At 29.5% G+C, this 18,047-nt stretch overlaps 1 protein-coding gene across 1 annotated transcript; it reads right to left on the bottom strand.

Moving 5' to 3' along the window:
* Window positions 1-2,389: 2,389 nt before the first annotated feature.
* LOC145001204 (ABC transporter G family member 29-like) lies at window positions 2,390-18,047 on the bottom strand. The gene is made up of 22 exons (XM_078960563.1): window positions 17,627-18,047; window positions 16,913-17,122; window positions 16,582-16,666; window positions 15,633-15,792; window positions 15,105-15,181; window positions 14,610-14,663; window positions 14,347-14,437; window positions 12,964-13,265; window positions 11,789-12,387; window positions 10,671-10,831; window positions 10,137-10,246; window positions 9,073-9,226; window positions 8,869-8,937; window positions 8,657-8,784; window positions 7,660-7,992; window positions 6,612-6,902; window positions 6,186-6,269; window positions 5,973-6,106; window positions 5,628-5,855; window positions 4,793-4,964; window positions 3,493-3,747; window positions 2,390-2,662 (listed from the first exon to the last, which is right to left on the bottom strand). The coding sequence occupies exons 1-22, from the start codon at window positions 17,977-17,979 to the stop codon at window positions 2,390-2,392; spliced, it is 4,323 nt and encodes a 1,440-aa protein (XP_078816689.1). The 5' UTR covers window positions 17,980-18,047.

The following is an 18,047-nucleotide window of genomic DNA, read 5'->3' as shown; positions in this document are numbered from 1 at the left end:
GTAATAGTCTTAATAAAATTTCATTTTATACTTATAACTTAGAGTTTTGGATGAGTTTTAATATCACAATTTTAAATCTCCATTTAATAATCAAAATCTTACGACTTCATGAATTTGTAGGATAAACTCATTTTATTTTATAAACTCAATCTTATGCATTTTACGATAAAAGTCATATTTTGATAAACCAAAACTTGGGTGATGATACTTATGTTTTAAATCTCATTTGACATGCATAAAAAATAATATCAACATATTGTGTTATGTTTAAAACACCAATATCATATATTAAGTATCGACGCAAAAAAATAATTATTAGTTTTATTATTTGCCGTTATAATGTTATAAACTGATTTAAGTCTTTTTAATAAAGAATCCTTATTTATTATAAAGATATGGAGTTTATATAATTTTTAAACACTTTTTAAACAATTTTAAATAGTCTGAAGCTGAGTATTTATAGGTTTTACAATAAAAATATTTTCGACAAAAATCAATTTTTAACTAGTAAATCGGTAAACGGTAAAAACGTTTTTATAACCCAGGTGATATTATTTTATGATAAAGTGTGATATACCCTTGCAACCCATCATATCTAGTCACATTTATAACATCCTAGAAACATCTTCAACTATTCAAACAAGGATCAAGTTTATATTCTTCGTGTTCTTAGTAGTCAATATCATCATGCCCAAGTAACAATGTGAGACTGCAACCAGGAAATATAACATAGGCTAAGTTCATTTTCATTTGATTATTATTGAATGTAACCCACCAATTGATTTATGCAATTTTTACTAATGCAAACTTTCATATTTTAATTGTTTGAATTTGATATGCATATGAGTTCATCGTATGTCGGTTTATAGCCAAATCATGGCCTACACAGAACTTACCTTAGTTTTGGAATAAAGATGGACCATATACACGTCCAACACATCCTTTCCAAAAATACGGTTATTTGATATCGAATTCATGAATATGTCTATGTAGTCTCTATTATATGTCATGGAAGATAATAACTTCAACAAAGCCAATAGATTGGAATACCTGAATTGATGATGTTACATTTATCTTCACAATTTTCATTTTAATTCACAACGTTCTCATAACCAATCGAGAACTATGTTGTTAACCATAAGCTCTTTGTGGATTCGGCCATTATATACCATACTTAGCTAATGGTTCTTGAATTTTATTTTTTTATAGAGTTAACAACATCGATTAGTAATGGAGACACCCGGAGGTGATTTGTTATAGAGTTAACATCGATTAGTAATGAAGATAGTCGGAGGTGAAGGCATGGAAATAAAGAGTGTAGGATAGTTTTTTTTATGATCTTTTTATTTTTATATTAGATATTTGATTTCTAGAATAATAATAATAATAATAATAATAATAATAATAATAATAATAATAATAATAATAAATAGTAATAGCAAGGTTGTAAAAATCGTTCGACGTTATCTAATCGGTGGACTGAGGTTAAGGGATTAATCGGCTAGACGGATATTAATTAGGGACTATTAATTGCTATTTTGTTAGATTTTAAAAAATTTAATATAACTAATATCATATAAAAGTTCGTAAATACCACTAATATTATAACAAAATAGGTCAATATGATAAATACAACACTAATTATACCTCAAATAGTTTCTGTTGAGGTATAATTTCTTCAAAGTGTTAATTTTTTTTTGGGTTCCACTGTTTCAGTCATAGTGTATGCAGGGAGTAATCGTTAGGCGCCCTCTAATCGGTCGACTAGCGCCTAGGGATTAATCGGAGATTAATCGGGACCTAATCGGGATTTTTACAACACTGGGTAATAGTAATAATAGCAGCAGTAGTAGTAGTAGTTATAATAATAATAATAATAATAATAATAATAATAATAATAATAATAACAACAACAACAACAACAATAATAATAAATCATTAAAAATTTTAAAAATATATAAGGGCATAATGGTCAATTTAGGTCGGTTCTGAATAAAATCTGAATGAAAAAAAAAAAAAAAAAAAAAACAGACTACATTGATGGTTCAAGTTTAAAAAAACGACTAAGGTTACACATATTACCCAAAATACATGGACTATTTATGTAGTTTACTTTTATGTATAATAACTTTTTTTTCCATCCCTATCAGTCACCGAAATATGATGACGAAATGTAATGGCTTATTTCATCACTCTTTAAGTGTATCAATATGGTAGAGACAGGACAACGGGAAATGAAGGCAATGCGCAAACACAAAGTAACTTAACCCAATTTCTTAACTGGTTTAGTGAAATACAATTATAAAGTTATGGTAAACTTATGCTAAAAGTTCTTAGATATATAACAATATACTATATAACTAGAGCTTAATATTATATATTACATAATCTATCTTATTTGAAAGTTCAATTTATGTAAGCAATATGCATACATTAATGCAAAAAAGACAGTAAAAACAACTAAAATGGTGGCAATAGATCCCAAAGCATCAGCTTGATATCCAAAATAGTTTTGGACATACCATTGAATTGTTGGGTCATATGACATCCCAGGCACATTAATTGTTTCATTCAAATCACCATACTGTGATATAATGAGGCCTTGAATAGTCCATTGAAGAGGGCAAATCCAGTAATACCATATCCACCACTTAGGGATTCTCTGCAAATTTAAGAATGAAAACCATTACAAAATGTTGGTAATTGAAGGTATAATATTATAACATTTTAGGTAATATATATATATATATATATATATATATATATATATATATATATATATATATATATATATATATATATATATATATATATATATATTGAATTGATGAAATAATGCATTGATAAATGGTGTTTGTCTCGAGTAAATGACTCATTTACCCCTTTTTCTAGAAGTAATGCTAAATAAAGAATGCTTGTTTAGTTTTCAACTCTTTTAGATATGAAATGTAAATAAACAAAAAATTAAATTTTTTTAAAATACATGAATGATATACGTTGGATATAAATAACATTATAAATTTATTTATATTTCCTCTTTCGACAAGTAAGTCATTCTATATGTATTTTGTCAAAAATTTACATACCTATATATCTGTCCGGATTTATGGTCAAAATGAAACACAAAAATAGAACTTAAGGGTTGAATGGAAAAATGATACTTATAAATAATGCATGTCTAGATAAATTGTTTTATGAATGATGAGTATTTAAATTTTTTTCCATCTTAATGAGTATAAATGACTAATTTTAGTTTTATACCCTTCTATATATGTATTTTTCTTTATGAATTAATACAAAAAGAACAACAAAGAAAGTCTGAGAAAAGAAACTTTCAAGATTAAGTCCTAACTTTTTGTAAATTAGCCTTCCTTTATTTTTCTTTTCATTTCCCAAGCAAGCCGTCATATTCTTAAAAAATAAATAAATATCATTTATCCAGACAAAAAATTAGAGGAATTACTATACAAATTCCAAAATTAGAAACATTACCGGTCTTGGGATGAAGAATCCAGAGAAAAGATTGAAGAGAACATTGATGGCGGCTGCAAAGATAGAGGCTGCTTGATGGTTTGGGGTTATAGACACAATCATGAGTCCATAGTACGTGAAGTATAAAAAGGTAAAGAAGCTGATGAAGAAGAACCAAAAGAATTTTGCCACTGTCCATTCGAAGCTTACCATGGCATATACGATAATAGTATAATACATGGTTTGGACAAGCACAAAAGGTATCTCTACAACTACCTGCACAAAATAGCAATGTTCTTCTATTGTTTTATTTTGGATTTAATACAAGAAATACGAACATACATTCACAAATAGTTCAAAATGAGTGTCCGGATGGGACTCACTTAACATTCTCAAAAGATCACTCTTTGATATTGGGTTAAATGCAAAAATTAGCAGTATACTTCCATTGATCTTGTTTATTACAACATTTCACTTTGACAAATTTACCGAGTTATAGCAATGTTATCTAAGTTCAAAGTAGTTTTTCATGAATATAATTGGCTACAAAAGTATAATGCTATAATTGTCTATATTTTTTCTAATACAACGCCTTAATAAGAACAAGATTGAAACTACAATGCTATAGTATAAAGTAATGGAAGTAGGATGCCATAAGATACAAATATATGAAATTATGATACCATTTCTTTATTTATCCCTTACAAGTATTATTTTATGAGGACAATCTATATCCATATGATAGAAACGTATTGTTAAAGATATTATTCCCAGTTTTATGTTGATTATATGTTTTAACTTAATCTCCACGAGATTATATGCATAACATCAAATCAACAAAATATTAGGCTTTTCTTGCCAATCTTCGTACATAATGAGTCAGATAATTTATTGGTTGAAAATTTGTAGTTCAGCCTAAGAATGATCTTGTATACTGAGTATATGATGAGTGATGACTATTCATTTTAAAGAGAAAACAAATATTTTTCCCAAAAGCAATCTCTACAATTGTCATGTACTTTGAATGATCTATTCACTATAGCATCCTACTTTTATTTCTTCCTATTAATTAATACATTTAACCTAATATATACCCTTATAGAAATGTCAACCAAGTAAAAAGCAATTTATCACCACTTTTATAGATAGAATTTCCAAAAGTATGATGTCATAAGATGAAAAAGTTGCAATCACAATGCTATAATTCGGTAGAATTTTCGTAGTGCTTGATAGGAATTTTTTTAATGTACAACATTGTAAAGAAAGAAATGAAAGTATGGTATTATAAGTGATAAATAGAATAAATGAAGTTTCATCTGACCTGAGCCATGGCATATGGTAATGCAGAGTACATCCCAGCTGCTTGTTCTCGATAAAATACAGTTCTTTCAAGGGATGCAACTGGTATAATAGTTACACAATTGTTAAATCCAGCAAACATCACAGCAACATACATTGCGCCAATTATAGTAGTTAAATCAGTGCTGTTGTCCCTGTAATATAAAGTGTAGATATAAACCTTGTTTTGATAAATATATTAGTTGGAGTTTAAGTTTTAAGGTAGTGTTGGTCATGATGGCAACTGGGGAAAATGAATTGTAAGAAAAAATCTTTTACTTCCATTGATGGAATGGAATGCACTATTCATATGAAAAAGCATTCCATTCCAACATGCAAAATAAACATAATCATGTACATGATAATGGCATAAGGAAGGTAATGGAACGAGTGACTACATTCCATGATCATGTTTGATTATAGGAATAGAATGAACTTTATATCATATGTACATGATGTATTACTTAATCTCTATTATTCACATTATTTTACTTATAATTAATGAAATTTCTGATGCAAAGAATAAAAATTAAACATTAAAATTTTGTTAAACCAAAATAATTTGTAATATCTTTTAGTTATTAAAAAATGCTTATTCAAATGAATTTGCTAAAATGCATGTGTCATTAACAATTACAGAAACAAATAAGGGTTATAATGTTAGGAATTAAAATTAACAAATTGTTAAGTAATCATATTTCTTGAGGAATGTTTCAGTCCATCCAATTAAACATGCTTTTTTTTCGTTTGAATGGGATGCACCATTCATTCCCTTATTCCACCATACCAAACAATATCTAAAATTTCAAGAGACAGACCTTTTAGTGCCAACTTTCCAAAAGATTGTCCCAAGGAGGAGAGCAGTAACCAATGCAAAGAAAAACCTAACAAGGTTATAATCAGGAGTTCTCCAATAACTCGACCATTGTTTCTTTATGCAACACTTGAATTGGCCCCATGTGGACTGTGAATACTTTGTTTTGAAGATCAGGTCTTTTGCCCTTGAGGTAGGCTTGCTCAGTTGTTCCACTAGAATATTATTTGCTCTGATAAAAAAAAATCTTACATTAGTTTCATAGTATATTTATTTATTATAGTTTTATGTAGTCCTAAGTTAAAAAGAAACATTTTTGTAGTCTTATGTAGCTAAAAGATACACTTACTTATACAAGGGTGATGATCTATAATGTTCAGAGAAATCAGTTCCAAGCCGAGATTCCGTTGAATCTGAGGTCACTTCTAGCATCCATGTTGCTGGATTATATTGTGATTTGAGTTTTGGGACCCCAGGAATTTCCTAAAATATCTAGCAAGCTTAATATGTTCCCTGATAAATATCTATAATATGAAAAAGGTAAAAGAAAAATATTAAATACCTCAAAGTAGTTGATTATTTTTTCTGAATTTTGTCCTAAGGGTCCAAAATATATCACTTGTCCCCCTCTTTTCAGAAGTAGAAGCTGATGCAACATATAATACAAGTATGTGTGTGTGAGAAAGAGAATGATTAAATGCAAGAAATCGCAACATACTTTCACTTTTATTATATCATCCTACTTTCATTTCTTCCTATGACAACATTATACCTGAAGAATCTACTCATTTATAATAATGTCATCCAAATCCAAAGAAATTTTGAACACTTTAAAAGTATAATGTCCCAGTTATAATTGAGTAGGATTTTAAAGCTAAAATGCCTTAACAAGAAAAAAAAGTACAATGTTGTAGCAGAAAAAATAAAAGTAGGATGCAGTAATAGACAAATATGTTGATATATATTAATTGCTAATAATGGCGTTTACCTCGTCAAAAGCTTCAAAAATATCAATGCTAGGTTGGTGAATTGTGCAAACCACTGTTCTCCCTGTGTCAACGGTGTTTCTTACTGTTCTCATAACAATGGCTGCAGCTCTTGCATCGAGACCGGATGTTGGTTCATCCATAAATATGATTGAAGGATTAGCAACAAGCTCTACTGCAATTGTTAGTCTCTTTCTTTGTTGTGTGGATAAACCGGTAACCCCCGCAATCCCTACAATAGAGTCTTTAAGGTTGTCTAACTCCACTAAGTCCATAATTTCACTCACAAAATGCTACACAAAGCAAAAACAACATAGTTTATTAATTTTCTAAAATGACTACATGCAAGTAATACCTAAGTATTTTAATATATGTCTTTCTATTATAACTTTGTATTTGCCACATTTTTTCTTGACAAGATAGTGTATTTAAAAAAAAACCTAGCCATCATAACACTGTATTCCTATTTGTTTCCTATCAAAGGAGTAAAGTCTGCTTCACATTTTGATAACATTGCTATAACTGGGAAGATATTTCGAAGTATTTATGATAGGAATAAGTGAAAGTTGGATTCTATCATAAACAAATTAATGGAAGTATGTTGTTATTTCTTGTATTTAACCCTTTTCCAAGTATATTTGTTGTGTATATAGCATCCTAGTTTTGTTTTTTTCTATTATAGTATTGTATGTACACTTTATTTTTGTATCAAGGCATTGTACTTTGGTAGATTATTTAAAGGACAATATGTTTTAATAGAAATAAACGTAAGTAGCATTGTTAAAAAAAATCAATGAAAGTATGTTACTATTCCACGAATTTAACATTATCACTGTATGTATGTGAGTTATGGAATGGTTTTTTTTCGTTTCCTTCTATAGCATTATACCTCAAATTTGTTTCTTAATATAGTTTTCAAAAAAATGAATTCTAAAAAGCATTGCTAAGGTATTAAAAGTATAGTGTTGTAATAATTAAGAACTAAATAATGAAAGTATATATGTTATTTATTGTAAGGTATTGTGAATTTCTAATGTTCATATACTTTACCAGCTTCACTTCTTTGCTAGCTTCTTTAGGGAGTCGTTGAAAAGCCGAGAAAATAAGAGATTCATAGACAGTAACTTGTGGTGAGTGGATATCAGTTTGCTCACAATACCCTGAAACCCTTGCAAATGTTTCTTGTTTTTTAGGGAATCCAGATATTCTAATATCTCCTTGGATCAAACCACCCGTTTTTCTTCCTGCTAAAACATCCATTAGTGTTGTTTTCCCAGCTCCACTTACTCCCATTAATGCTGTCAGAACTCCAGGTCTAAATGCACCGGTGATCTCCTGAAGCAACTGAAGTTTGTCATCTTTGATCCCTTGCACTTCCATTTCCTGTTAGATTCATGATTACAAAATATTTTACATGGTGAGTTTTATTATCTTGGCCAAATTTATCCTCAATCATGAACAAGGTGATTTTGAAAACAATGATTTATACAAACTGGATTGGTTTTCCTAAACCCTATGGTTGGTTGGAATGGAATAAGATAGGTAATAGAATGGGTCATTACATTTTATGATCATGTTTTCCTGTGTGTAAAAAGGAATACATTTTGTATTATCTGAAACTATCATTTATATTATTTCATTATATTTATAGAATTTATTATATACACCAACTCCATTTTCAGGGGATATACTCAATTATCATAGTGCATAAAGGATTGAGAACATGTTTGTCCATTCAGTTTTTGACACTGTTATGAAATTGTGTTATGAAACTATGAAAGTAAAGAAAACATTTTGTCTATTATTATTTTCTAATAATGGTACATTGTATGATAAGTAAGTTATTTACCACTAACTAAAGATAATTATCTAGTAAACATAAGAAAGAATTGTGTTATGATTGCAATGTAACATGTGCTTTGTTAATCAAGTTGGTGATACTTTGCAGGGATTTATATACCTTCAAAACATTATTTTGTTAAATGATTGTTGGATGCAAAAAAAAAAAAAAAAAAAAAGAGAGAGAAATAGTAAAAGTGTTTCTTACTGGGGGCATATCAACGTAATAATTAATGTTGCTAAAAGACATGATGAGTGGAGTAAATGGAAGAACAATTCCCCTCGTTGAATCAATGGGATTGGTGGCTGATATACTTGAATTTTCTTTTGCATCTCCTGTAAACAACAATAAGCAATTCAAAATTAAAAATCAACTTTTTTTGGCTGATATTATAATTGATAAATGGCATTATTCCTTACGTTCTTGATGGATTGTTTCCATTTCGTTTAGGGTCTCTTTGGATATGATTGCTTGTGCCTTTCCGAGTGCTAATATTTGCAAAGAATGCCAAAGATAAGTTAACCTCGTAGCTGTATGTAGATATATATATATATATATATATATATATATATATATATATATATATATATGCCATTATAGTATAAAAATGAATTGGGGCTTACGGTTTAAGTAGGTGAGAGACAAAGTGAAGAGAAAGTTGAACACAACTACAAAACCAAGAAGAACAGCTACTCCTATCCAAAACCTGTTCTTATCAGGAGTGACGTCGAATGTCCTCAAAACTGCTACTCCTAGTTCAGTAACATTATCCGAAGCCTGAATTTAGAGGAATCTTTAGTTGACCTTATTCCTATAAAAATATTACCTTTATGTGTTGATAATAGCAAGGTATTTCATACTTTACTCATAATAACAATGTGATTAGATTTTGCTACCAGTACAAATATGTACTTTGTTTCTTGTGTATTGTTCTTATCGGTGAAGAAATGCAAGTATATTGCTATTGGTAGAAAAATATATTCATAATTTACAATTATGAAGAAGTTTTATCATGGTTTACTTCTTTTTTTTATATAACCTAGAAAAAATAAAGATAAAAAATAAAGGTAAATGTAGAAATAAAGATTGCAACAAATGGTAGCAAATGATGGTTCTAGCCAAGTATGAAGAAATTATGTAGGTGATAAATGAAGTATACAAATTATCTTCATTTTGCTTGTTATTATGTATAAGTGAAAAGAAAAAAGAAAATAATAGTTTTTGTTCTCTATGCTATTTGTTCTATTTCCTAAATTAGTTTCTCTTAAAATCATCTCCATCAACTGTTATGCACAAGCAATTGCAAGTATGTTGACATTTGGGCTTACATATTGCTATCATCAGTAAATAATGTAATTACATAGCCATTATATATGGATAAAAAGTGCAAGTACATTGCTGTCATGGAATAAGAAAAAAGTTTGTCTATATTGGTAAAAGGAGTATTTTTTACGGAAAATCTAATCTACTCGTAACTTATCAACGGGACTTGACCCTCGACCCCAAAGAGGGAGAACAACACCTGATATCGCTGGGCTAGAAGCCCTTTGATGGTAAAAGGAGGGATTATGTTACTACTTCTTGTAATTTGCCCTTTTAATTGCTAGGAAAACCGATCATTAATTGTCCTTGTAAGTCAAGAAGGGATTGTCGAAGACAGAGTAGAAGAAATGTATTAACGACATACCATTTTGTTCATCCATCTTGGAGCAAACATTTCGTTTATAGTGAAAGCATTGAAACCATAACTGAACGGTGAAACCCAATAAGCCCATCCCCACCACTTTGGAATTTGACCTATTACATGGGACAAAAATTAAGAAGAATTAAATGAAGGGCTAAATGCAAGTAATAACAATATACTTTCATATTTATGTGTATTGTAACATCCCATCTTCTTATCTTTTTCTTACAAATTTACAACATTTTACTTTGAGACTGTTTTTCCTTAATTTTGCATTCTATTTTTATAATCTACCCAAACATAATATTACAATTTCAATACTTTTTTATTATAGCATTGGGTTTTAGAGTATAATATTGTAACAAGAAGAAATAAACTATAATATGATAATAAACAAACTATCAAAGTACATCAATATTTATTACATTTAGCCATTGAGTGAATGTAGTCAAAAGGAAATTTAAAAAATGATAATATGAATTATTGATATATTTAAAAAAATGTCCATCTGTCATTGGGTTGTAGTGTGAAACGAACCTTTAGGGATGATGAAACCACCTACAAGGAATGCTAATTCGACAACAAGAACACCACCAGTATTAGCTATTGTCATGGTCCTGCAAATTGAGGCAATTAACCTGAACAATCCCCCAGCCATTTGTTGTATCATAAATGTCAATAGCCACTGCTTCAAGAACCTGGATATGAATCATTGTTTGTTCATGTGCATAAACATATTCTTAAAATCTATATAATTATCTACCAAAGTATGAAAATCTAATACTCTATATGGTGCTAAGTTCAAGAAATAGAAATGTAGTTTTGTATACATTTTCTATTAATAGCATTATTCTTTCATTTCTTTCCAATACATCATTATAATTTCAATTATTTACGCATTAAGATGTACATTGTACCTTAAAAAATCTACCGAATTAAAGCACTCTTTTATTATTTATTTTATTTTATTTTTATTTTTTTTGGCGGAATTGGGTAGATGTTTTAAAATGCAAAGTCGTAATAGAAAAATATGACATAAGATTCTATAATAAACAAATTAAGGAAGACACACTTCTATTTTTTGCATTCATCCCTTGTATATTTGGTTTCTATCTATGCTAATAGAATATATTAATACATTGACAAAATCAAAATTTTCACTTACAAATTCTTAGCTACATGTTGAAAAAACTGCATGTCTATCCGATTTCAAATGAATGAGATATACATGTCTTAAATTTTTCACAGAACCAGATCCGGTTCGGGTCCGATTTTCTAATTTTAAATCTCATCCCTACAAAAGACCTATATTCTATATCCTACTAAATAACAACTATCTACTTTCATTTATTTGTGTGTTACACCGTTCTACATTCCTTTGTTCCTATCACTAGATTGTACCTTAATTTTCTCTTCATATTTATGTATTTCACTTTTAAAAATCTACCCAATTAACTAACATTGTGCTTTCCATTATTCTTATTATAGCAGTGCAAATAACTTTTTATTTGGATAACATTGCTATAATTAATTGTGTAGTTTTTTCAAAGTACATTTTATAGTAGAAAGAAAATAAAGTTAAAGGTATATTCCACCTATGTATCTTTCTTAAAAAATATATAAAAATTAATAAAAATGAAAAAATTGTCACGTACCTTGTTGCTTCCGGTGCGAAACCGATAACATTATATGTCACAACTGTCCACACAGTAGAATCTATGATAGATATCGGTAATCCAAGCAAGAAAGTTGGAATAGTAAAGGCCCAAGGTGGGTGAAAAAGAAGGTCCCTTTGTTTATAAATTACGGGAAGTCTCTCTATGATCATCGGAAGCTCACCAAAACCATTAAAGGTGTTAGTGATCAAGCTAAAAAGAAGAGCACCCACATATATTCCCCCATCTTCTTCATTATTAGTATGCATATTAGTCTTCAAGAACACAGTTGCACCAATGATTGCAACGATGGTGGTTTGGATAATCTTGAAAATGTAGATGGGAGAATTTCTCTTCATTATTAAGAGTTCCTTTTGAAAAGATGCCTTCAAGAGCTCCTTTTTTGGGACCAGATATTTTTTGAATACTAGAGCAGATTTTTGACTTGTAGCCTTGTTGTATGCTAGTGATAGGTCATTATGTAGCTGTAGGCCAATGTTAAATCTTTTAAATTGCTCTGATAATTGAGGTACAGAGATATATTTGTACGGTTTTCTTCTATCTGCCCAATATTGCTCTTGATCTTTTCTTGAGGTAACCTTTGATCATTTAAGTTGTCAGTATTTGGTTGGATGAAATGGAAGCCCAAAGAAATGAAATGTAATAAGCAAGGTAATACTTAAATGGTGTTTTAAAACCCCTGAGATAAACTTATTACATGTATCCTAAGGGTCAAGGGTTCAAGTCTCACTTGACATAAAGGTGTAGTTTAGGATAGATTAGGGACGGTTTAAAAAAATACTATGTAATTTATTTCTTAAGTATAATGCCTACTTTCATATTTACTATTAAAACATTTTCATTTAAAAAATCTACCAATTATAGCAATATTATCCAACTACAAAGCATCTATTTATGTTATAATCGTATAGATTTTTCAAACTACAATGCAATAAAAGATGAAATGAAAGTATGATGTTATAATTAACAAATCAAGTGAGTGTATTTAGCTATTTCGTAAACATAATGGTTTCTTCTAGGTCACAGTATAAGAAAATTTTCGTTGTCTTCCATTGACTATAAGATTAGGATTATTTATATCTATATAATATTTCACCCATGTCTCATCATTTAGATTCACATGTTATGTATGAAACTTGGTATTGGGTGATTACCTCTTGCAGGAAGTCAGCATGTCCTTTTCTTTCTGGACATCTGAATCCACAACTCTCAAAAAACTCAAGAGTGTGTTCTCTTGGGCCATGATAAACAATGTGGCCTTGTGATAAAAGGATGATGTCATCAAATAGATGAAATGTCTCTGGTGGAGGCTGGAGGAGGGAGATGAAGATGGTGGCCTTTGTAAGGTGAGCAATCTTTTGTAAACACTTGACTATTTGAAATGTTGTTGAACTATCTAATCCTGTTGATATGTCATCCATGAAGAGTGTTTTTGTAGGTCCAACCATCATTTCTCCTATTAAGCAACTCATTAAAAGTCAACGAGGGCCTTTTTAGTTCGATAGAATGGAATGACTATAGAAATGAAATAATAAAAGTCATAAAATGAATCATTATCTTCCCTAATCATGTTTGGTTGTGTAGGAATGAAATGCATTTTTCATATAACTTTCTTTTATTGTATGTAAATAAAATATATCGGTTTAACTCTACTGTATATATATTATGTAATTGCAATAATGTTTTTTTATTACAGAAAAAAGAAAGATATATATACTAAAAAGTCAGCAAAGCTCAAATATCGTTATAATGGAAATATATTTGGTAGTTGTTTTAGAAAATACAGTTATAATTGAATTAATATCATGAAATTATTTGGAAAAGGATCCATGTTAATAAAATTAGAGCGAAGGGTGATATTAGAATTTTGAGTAAATTACACGAATGGTCCCTATGGTTTAGGATAATTTACATGTTTGGTCCCTAACTTATTTTTTAACTCGGAAGGTCCCTACTGTATGTTGTGTTACGTGTTTGGTCCTTGTCTTACATAAAAAGACTATTTCTCCCTTGATTTTTTAATTTATTTAAATAAACACACCCTAACCTTACTTTACCTACCCTATCATTTCCCTATTTAAATAATAGTTTTTTTTAGATAGGACAGAGACCAAGCGCGTAACAAAAACAAATAGTAAGGACGACACAAATAATAAAAACAAATAGTAGGGACCTTCCGAGATAAAAAAAATTAGTTAAGGACCAAGCATACAAATTACTCCAAACCATAGGGAGCATTAATGTAATTTACTCTAGCATTTTTCATTCACTCCATGATGACATGATAAAACAAACACTCACTGATAAACAATGAAAATTAACAAAATGTAAAGAATCACATTCCAAGAATGGTCCATTCCGTTCATTTCCACATTCCCATCTTGCCAAATCAGTATATAGCTATAATGGAAGATTAACATACATGTTTTGATTATTATTATTATTATTATTATTATTATTATTATTATTATTATTATTATTATCTCTTACTTTTTTATTGCCATGTTGAATGCATGAAAGAGAAAAAGAGATTAAACCTGTTGTAACACGCTTTTTCTGTCCTCCAGATATTCCTCTAATCATTTCATTACCAACAATTGTATCTCCGCATATATCAAGTCCCAAGATCTGGCGAAATCAAAGTGATCCAAATATGAATCAGAGAGTAAATATGTACAAAAGATATAAATGCCCTTTTTATCATCATCATAAAAATATCCCTACAACACTTTTCCTGTCCAATTTTGTCTATAGTCTACGGTCTATCACATGCATAGTACTAAAACTTTCAGAAATATACCTTAAGAATGTAGTGGGTAATTAGATTGTTGTCTATTCCTTCCATAGCAATAGCCTGGATTCAAGAAGGAATCTATTAAATACGAATAATAAATCACTTACAAAATAATCAACATAATGGAATGCGTTTAAGATAGCTTACAATTCAAACATATCATTTTCATCAGCTACAATATTCTAAGGGTTAAATCTAATAAATAGAAAAGTACTTTTATCGATTTGATTGTTATAAGCATCGTCATTAAAATACGAAGCAATTTTCACTACAGGTAAAATTTTGAAGTATAATGTTTTAATAAGAAAAAAAATTAGAAGAAAAATTCTACAAGTGGATTGATTTTTCAAAGCCCTATATGGTGAGAATATTAAAATTATAATATAATTTTGTAATAGGAAAAAAAATGGAAAGTAAGAAGCTATATAATATACAAAGAAATGAAATTATGTTGCTATTTCTTGCACTTAGCCTTGTTATAAATCAACATTATATTTATACCTTCATAAAGAGGTCAACTTCAGGATCAAGATGTATACCATCCTCTTTCTCTCGTCTTTCAAGTTTAGCTAGCAACTCTGTAAAAGTGTAAAATAAGTTTCATACATCATCAAGAAAAAAGAGAAGGAATTAGCAAGAAAGATTAAATGCAAGAAATAAAAATATACTTTCATTTATTTGTGTATTATAACATCTTACTTTTCATGTCCTTTTTTTCCATTATTATAATTTAATTTTTTTCTTCTTAAGGTGTCGTACTAAGAATATAATATTTAATTATAACATTAAACTTTTACTTTCTTTCTTATTATGTCATTATAGTTTGAAAAATCTACCCAAATATAGCTATGAAAACTGCTTTGTATCTGGATAATATCACTATAAATGGATACAATGTTGAAAGTATAATGTTGTAAAATGAGAAAACGAAAGTTTGATGTTATAATTCACAATAAATCCATGGAAGTACTATGATATTTCTTGCATTTACTCTTTATCATGAAATATAAGATAAGTTTTATATATCACCATTATAAGATCCTCTTCCTTGGCACCTTGCAGAAAAGTCCAGTGTTTCTTTGACTGTCATTTCTGCTACATGAACATCATGTTGACTAACATATGCACATGTCCTTTGTGGTACAAATTCTTTAAGTGTATGTCCATTATATGTTACTTTACCTTCAACCTGTGTCATCAATTTTATCAACCACAATTTTGATGACATAAATTAGCACCAAATAAATTAAATAAGAAAGCACTTTCATATATTTTTATATTATAGCATCCGACTTTCATTACATTCATTTATATCCTCGTAGTTACAATTTATTTCTTATTAATTAAGTCATTGTACTTTGAAAAAATTGTCCAACTATAGCATTATACTTCCGATATATTTCGTGTTAGGAATTATTGTATGAAAAACTATCCAATTATATTAGTGAAATAAAATTAGGATATGATATTAAACAAATGAGTAAATTACACGAATGGTCCCTATGGTTTTGGGTAATTTGCACGTTTGGTCCGTAACTTATTTTTTTAACTTGGAAGGTCCCTAATGTTTGTTTTTGTTACACGCTTGGTCCCTACAGTTTGTTTTTGTTACGCGCTTGGTCCCTATCTTACTTAAAAAGACTATTATTTAAATAGGGAAAAATGGTGAGGTAGGTAAGGTAAGGTGAGGGGTGAGATTGAGAATGTGTTTATTTAAAGAAATCAGAAAATCAAGGGCAAAATAGTCTTTTTAAGTAAGAAAGGGACCAAGCGCGTAACAAAAACAAACAATAGGGACCTTCCAAGTTAAAAAGTGAAGTTAGGGACCAAACGTGCAAATTAGCCTAAACCATAGGGACCATTCGTGTAATTTACTCAAATAAATTAAAAGGAAGTTGCAATTTCTTCCATTTCATAGCCCATTTTTTTCTTATGTTTCCTTTTTATAAATTAACATATCCTTTTTATATTCTTATACCTTTAAGCTAGAGTCTAACTTTCCAGCCAAAGCCTGTAGAAGTGTTGTCTTTCCAGAGGAGGGTGGACCCAATAGAAGTGTCATCCTGTTTATAGACAAAATTCGGAGTAAGATTCGTTTGACTTTTCGACTTAATGGAGACATAACTTAAATCCGATAACCTATAGAGGAGTGTTCCTTCATGAGTTAATGCAAAAAAAGAAAGACTTTAAAGAGAAAAATCACGATACAAAGATTCCCTATTTAGTATTTACTCCCAACTTTTTACAAATTTTCCTCAACTTATTTTTTTCCTACTCTTTCCTTCTCAGAAAAATAAGACGATGCTTACCTTGAAGGCTTAATGATTCCAGAAGCATCCGAAAGAATTGTAAGTTTTGTGCTTTTGGAAAGTCTAATTCCAAGAAAAGTCAACGCTGACTCAGCTATGTTGCGGAGTGTATTTCCCAAAGTTGGTAGAGCTCTATCACCAATGAAGCAATCAGCTTCTATGTTCAAATGTTCGTATCTTACTTCTACTGTTGGAAGGGTTACTTCAGCTCTGAAAGAATACATAAATGGTAACGTCCTTTTGAATAACATTTGATTTCTTTAATTTTCTTTTGAAAAACATTTTAATTAGGTACTTTAGAAAATGTATGCATGTATAACGTTATACTTTTTAACTATTTTTTTTTTTTTTTTTTTCTAATGTACACGTTAAAAGCACTCGGAAATGCACTCTGGGAATATTTCTTAAGGTAAAATGCAAGAAATAGGGATATAGTTTCATTGATTTGTTTATCATAGCATCTACTTTCATTATACGTTTAAAAAATCTTCTCAATATTATAACAATGCAAGTAACACAAACGAAAAGAAAAATATTGAGAGTGATGTAGTGAAAAGAATTGGAAATACGATGTCATTGCCATAATACACAAATGAAAGCAAGTTCCTCGTATTTAGTACGTAGTTGTTCGTAAAAATAAATTTGAAATGCCTTTAGTGTTTTTAAACTAAAGAAAAACTTGAAAATGTAAGAAGTGAAAGGTTAGGGACAAACTTATCATATCGTTCTCTAATCTTCTTCAACAACTTGCCATTATCTTCCTCAACAACATTAAGCAATTTGTCGATAAAAAGTTGATTCTCAGTCTTTTCATCCTTCTGTTTGACTTGTTTTTGAACACAAGATTCAGTTACACTGGATCTTAAGTGATCAAATTCTGGAAGTTTCTCCATAGCTGCTCGTTTGAGAGCTTCTTCATCTTCTCCAGCATAACTACTACTTCTGCTATGATTTGCAGTCACAAAAACTTCTTCAAAGCTCCAACTATGGCTTCCAATGGAGTTCCAGCTTGGTGTTCGTCTTCCTCTCTTTCCAGTACTCTTCGACCTCTCTATCTCCATCTCCATGTTTCTTTAAAAAAATTGTAAAAGTAAGTAGTCTTATATAAGAATTAAGTATCGTTTTTTTCATTCTT

This window comes from Lactuca saligna, chromosome 1 (assembly GCF_052625555.1).
Source record: "Lactuca saligna cultivar CGN05327 chromosome 1, ASM5262555v1, whole genome shotgun sequence".
NCBI classification, from domain to species: domain Eukaryota; kingdom Viridiplantae; phylum Streptophyta; class Magnoliopsida; order Asterales; family Asteraceae; genus Lactuca; species Lactuca saligna.
Note: the sequence above shows the minus strand (reverse complement) of the source record. Positions and strands in the feature narration are given on the sequence as shown.